The sequence below is a fragment of the Borostomias antarcticus genome (genome assembly GCF_949987555.1).
Source record: "Borostomias antarcticus genome assembly, chromosome: 8".
Taxonomy (NCBI): Eukaryota; Metazoa; Chordata; class Actinopteri; order Stomiiformes; family Stomiidae; genus Borostomias; species Borostomias antarcticus.
In genome coordinates this window covers 3,866,905-3,871,904 of record NC_140241.1, presented here as the reverse complement: position 1 = coordinate 3,871,904, position 5,000 = coordinate 3,866,905, and the positions used below count along the sequence as shown (strand labels likewise).

The 5,000-nt window shown below is 52.2% G+C and overlaps 1 protein-coding gene across 1 annotated transcript in view; it reads left to right on the top strand.

The window, feature by feature from the left end:
• Window positions 1-5,000, top strand: part of bbs9 (Bardet-Biedl syndrome 9) — a 160,398-nt gene that overhangs the window by 43,490 nt on the left and 111,908 nt on the right. Inside the window, exon 16 of the mRNA XM_084442108.1 lies at window positions 3,984-4,124. Coding sequence (XP_084298234.1) covers window positions 3,984-4,124 — 141 coding nt within the window. The remainder of the gene's footprint in view (window positions 1-3,983; window positions 4,125-5,000) is intronic.

Sequence of the window (5,000 nt, the reverse complement as noted above, 5' to 3'; positions counted from 1 at the left end):
CGCACATCTTTTAATATCAATCCACCTCTTATTAGTAGCCGTGGCAGTGTCCAGATCAATGTTTACAAAGACGTAAGAGAACATGTAGATGGTAGTATGGAGAGCATAATAGTATGGAGAATGTATGCTAGTATGTACCCGTTCCACTGCCACACAGCTTAGAAAGCTACATCATTGACCTCCTAGTTGAGTTAACCAGTCTAGAACAGTCAGGGTGCCGTGTTCCTAACCAGTCTAGAACAGTCAGGGTGGCGTGTTCCTAACCAGTCTAGAACAGTCAGGGTGCCGTGTTCCTAACCAGTCTAGAACAGTCAGGGTGCCGTGTTCCTAACCAGTCTAGAACAGTCAGGGTGGCGTGTTCCTAACCAGTCTAGAACAGTCAGGGTGCCGTGTTCCTAACCAGTCTAGAACAGTCAGGGTGCCGTGTTCCTAACCAGTCTAGAACAGTCAGGGTGCCGTGTTCCTAACCAGTCTAGATTTACAGTCAGGGTGCCGTGTTCCTAACCAGTCTAGAACAGTCAGGGTGCCGTCTTCCTAACCAGTCTAGAACAGTCAGGGTTCCGTGTTCCTAACCAGTCTAGAACAGTCAGGGTTCCCTCTTCCCTCTTCCTAACCACACACACACTAACCATGAGGAAGTGCCGACTAGTCAAGGCTGCGACTGTGAAACTGAGATGGAAAAATGTTTTCTTAGTCCTTTACACCCCCCCCTCCTCTCTCTCTCTCTCTCTCTCTCTCTCTCCCTCTCTCTCTCTCTCTCTCTCTCTCTCTCTCCTTGTTAAACCACACCCTCCATTGATGGCAGCACCCAATTAATTCATTTCTGCAGTAATTCATAGCATGTTGAAAGCCTGGGAAGAACATTAAACGACCTGACCTTTAGTTTAAAAGGTCTAGAAAGCCTCTCAACACACACACACACACACACACACACACACACACTGAACACACACACACACACTGAACACACACACTGAACACACACAGCCTTAGAAAGCCTCTCAACACACTACACCAGCCCCAGCATGACTTAGTAGAGGCACGCGCTGTTTGCAGTAACGCCTGAACATAAAAACTCTGACTCCGAGTTTGGGAGAGAGAGACAGTGACAGGGAACATGGAGAGAGAGACAGTGACGGGGGACATGGAGAGAGAGACAGTGACGGGGGACATGGAGAGAGAGACAGTGACAGGGAACATGGAGAGAGAGACAGGGAACATGGAGAGAGAGACAGTGACAGGGAACATGGAGAGAGAGAGACAGTGACGGGGGACATGGAGAGAGAGACAGTGACAGGGAACATGGAGAGAGAGACAGGGAACATGGAGAGAGAGACAGTGACAGGGAACATGGAGAGAGAGACAGGGAACATGGAGAGAGAGACAGTGACAGGGAACATGGAGAGAGAGACAGGGAACATGGAGAGAGAGGCAGTGACAGGGAACATGGAGAGAGAGAGACAGTGACAGGGAACATGGAGAGAGAGACAGGGAACATGGAGAGAGAGACAGGGAACATGGAGAGAGAGACAGGGAACATGGAGAGAGAGACAGGGAACATGGAGAGAGAGACAGGGAACATGGAGAGAGAGACAGTGACGGAGGACATGGAGAGAGAGACAGTGACAGGGGACATGGAGAGAGAGAGACAGTGAGAGGGGACATGGAGAGAGAGACAGTGACGGGGGACATGGAGAGAGAGACAGTGACAGGGGACATGGAGAGAGAGAGACAGTGACAGGGGACATGGAGAGAGAGACAGTGACAGGGAACATGGAGAGAGAGACAGGGAACATGGAGAGAGAGACAGGGGACATGGAGAGAGAGACAGTGACCGGGGACATGGAGAGAGAGAGACAGTGACAGGGGACATGGAGAGAGAGAGACAGTGACAGGGGACATGGAGAGAGAGACAGTGACAGGGGACATGGAGAGAGAGAGACAGTGACAGGGGACATGGAGAGAGAGACAGTGACCGGGGACATGGAGAGAGAGACGGTGACAGGGGACATGGAGAGAGAGACAGTGACAGGGGACATGGAGAGAGAGAGACAGTGACAGGGGACATGGAGAGAGAGACAGTGACAGGGGACATGGAGAGAGAGAGACAGTGACAGGGGACATGGAGAGAGAGACAGTGACCGGGGACATGGAGAGAGAGACGGTGACAGGGGACATGGAGAGAGAGACAGTGACAGGGGACATGGAGAGAGAGACAGTGACCGGGGACATGGAGAGAGAGACAGTGACAGGGGACATGGAGAGAGAGAGACAGGGAACATGGAGAGAGAGAGACAGGGGACATGGAGAGAGAGAGAGACAGTGACAGGGGACATGGAGAGAGAGAGACAGTGACAGGGGACATGGAGAGAGAGACAGTGACAGGGGACATGGAGAGAGAGAGAAAGAGAGATTGAAGGAGAGAGACAAAGACTGATAGAGGCAGAAAAAAGACGCTTGACAGAGAGAGAGAGATAGAGTGAGTGAGAACTTGAGTGAGTGAGTGAGAAAGGGCGAGTGAGAGATAGTGAGTGACAGAGGGCGAGAGAGATAGTGAGTGAGTGAGAGCGAGTGAGTGTGTGAGAGAGGGTGTGTGAGAGAGAGAGGGAGAGAGAGAGAGAGAGAGAGAGAGAGAGGGGGGGAACACCCTAGCTCCAGGTCCGTGTGTGGGGGGTGGTTTTCCTCCATCATGTGAGTGGGGCAGCTAGATCAGCAGGCCGATGTCCTGCAGTACAGAGACCCACTCAGGCCTCCTGACCCCACATAACAGAGAGGGATCCGAACCGCTGACCTACAGCGACCAGGCCAGATACAGGGGCTGGACCCCTGGAAAATACCTACGCTCTCTCTCTCTATCTCTATCTCTATCTCTCTCTCTCTCTCTCTCTCTCCCTCTCCCTCTCCCTCTCTCTCTCCCTGTCACTCTCTCTCTCCATCCCTCTCGCTCTCTCTCTCTCCCTCTCCATCCCTCTCTCTCTCTCTCTCTCTCTCTATCTCTCTATCTCTCTCTCTCTCTCCCCCTCTCTCTCTTTATCTCTCTCTCTTTATCTCTCTCTCCCTCTCTATCTCTCTATCTCTCTCTCCCTCTCTCTCTGTAGACAGTATTAGTTGTATGTTTTACTTTATAATACTTGATTATGCGGAGCCCTCACTCTTAACTAATCGATATGGGAAAAGGTTCGAGTTCCTGGGTGAACTTGCCTGTCTACATCGTGACTGTGTTGCGCAAAGTCTGGAGCTTTCTCCTGTTTTTCTTGCTCATGCACTCTTTTGTTTTCCTTCTTCCTCGGTTAGTTCAACCTATCCATCCCTACTCCGTCTTCTCCTTCACATTAGTTTTCCAACGAGTGGGCTACGGGAATTACCCCTAATTCTCTCTCCACCTCCTCTCTCTCTCCCTCTCCACTCCATCTCTCTCTCCCTCTCTTTCTTCCTCTCTCTCTCTCCCTCTCTCTCTCTCTCTCTCTCTCTCTTTGTTATTCCATCCATCGTTTTGCCAAGCCCAGCGTCGGCCAACTCGGGGAGAGTTATGGTTGGCCACCAACGCCCTTAATGCGGCCCATTGCTGTTTTAGGAGTTGCATCAACCCGGGGATCCTCCAAAAAACATCCCTCAAGATGTTCGTGTCGAGTCTCACTCACACACGGAGCCCGGCGCTGCACATCTGCATGGAACTCTGGGAACGTGTTGACAGGCCTGATGGGTTTGTTACGGGGACAGCCCTCCAGGGGGGGGTTATGTTAGAGTTGTTTGGCATAAAGCTCTTTGACCGAGCGGATAGGTGTTCTAGGTGTTATGTTAGACTTGTTAGGGACGGGTGGTCCAGTGTGACTTGTCTCTCCTATCCTGGACAGGCGTTCCCAGGGTGGCCCAGTGTGACTTGTCTCTCTTGGTCAGGTATCCCCAGGGTGGCCCAGTGTGACTTGTCTCTCTTGGTCAGGTATCCCCAGGGTGGCCCAGTGTGACTTGTCTCTCTTGGTCAGGTGTCCCCAGGGTGGCCCAGTGTGACTTCTCGCTGCCCCTGCGTCTGGTGTGCTGCCCCTCCTCCACGTCCAAGAACGCCAAGTACAAGATCACCGTGGATACCAACAAGACCCCCGTCAACCTCAATGAGCTGTTCCCAGGTAACACACTGGGGAGGGGGGGGGGGTGGTGTGTGTGTGTGTGTGTGTGTGTGTGTGTGTCTGTGTCTGTGTGTGTGTGTGTGTGTGTGTGTGTGTGTGTGTGTGTGTGTGTGTGTGTGTGTGTGTGTGTGTGTGTGTGTGTGTGGCTGCCGTGAGCAGGTCTGAATCCTAGGAAGCTCCAGTATCAGTGATCAGGCATTAGCAGGAGCTGGGCCGTCTCCACACACACACACACACACACACACACACACACACACACACACACACACACACACACACACACACACACACACACTACCCCTACTGGAGCTGGGCATGCCGTCTCCACACACACACACACACACACACACACACACACACTCACTACCCCTACTGGAGCTGGGCATGGCGTCTCCACACACACCACCCCTACTGCTGATAACACTCACAGACACAGGGAGAGAGATAGAGAGAGAGAACGACAGAGGGACAAAGAGAGAGAGAAAGAGAAAGAGTTTGAGTGTGCGATAAAGATCACGGCTATGTTTGTATGCATTTTCTATATGTATACTTGCGTGTGTGTGTGTGCATCCGTGCGTGCATGCCCCGAGAGTGTCTGTGTGATTGTGAGTGTCTGTGTGAGTGCGTGTGTGCATGAGTGCGTGTGTGTGTGTGTGTGTGTTGGTGTGTGTGCGGAGAGGGTGATTTGGTGGTCAGATAAAGGGGAGTGTGATTGTGGTTGGTTCCCCCTGGCTGGCGTGCTGTGGATAAGACGCTGTATCTGTCATCGTCACATCACTCCTGGGAACCTGCAGAGTTCTATCTCTGTCTGTCTGGCTGCAGTCAGGACCACCGTTCTAGATCTGGAGAGAGACTGTGTGAACGAGGGTTAGGGTA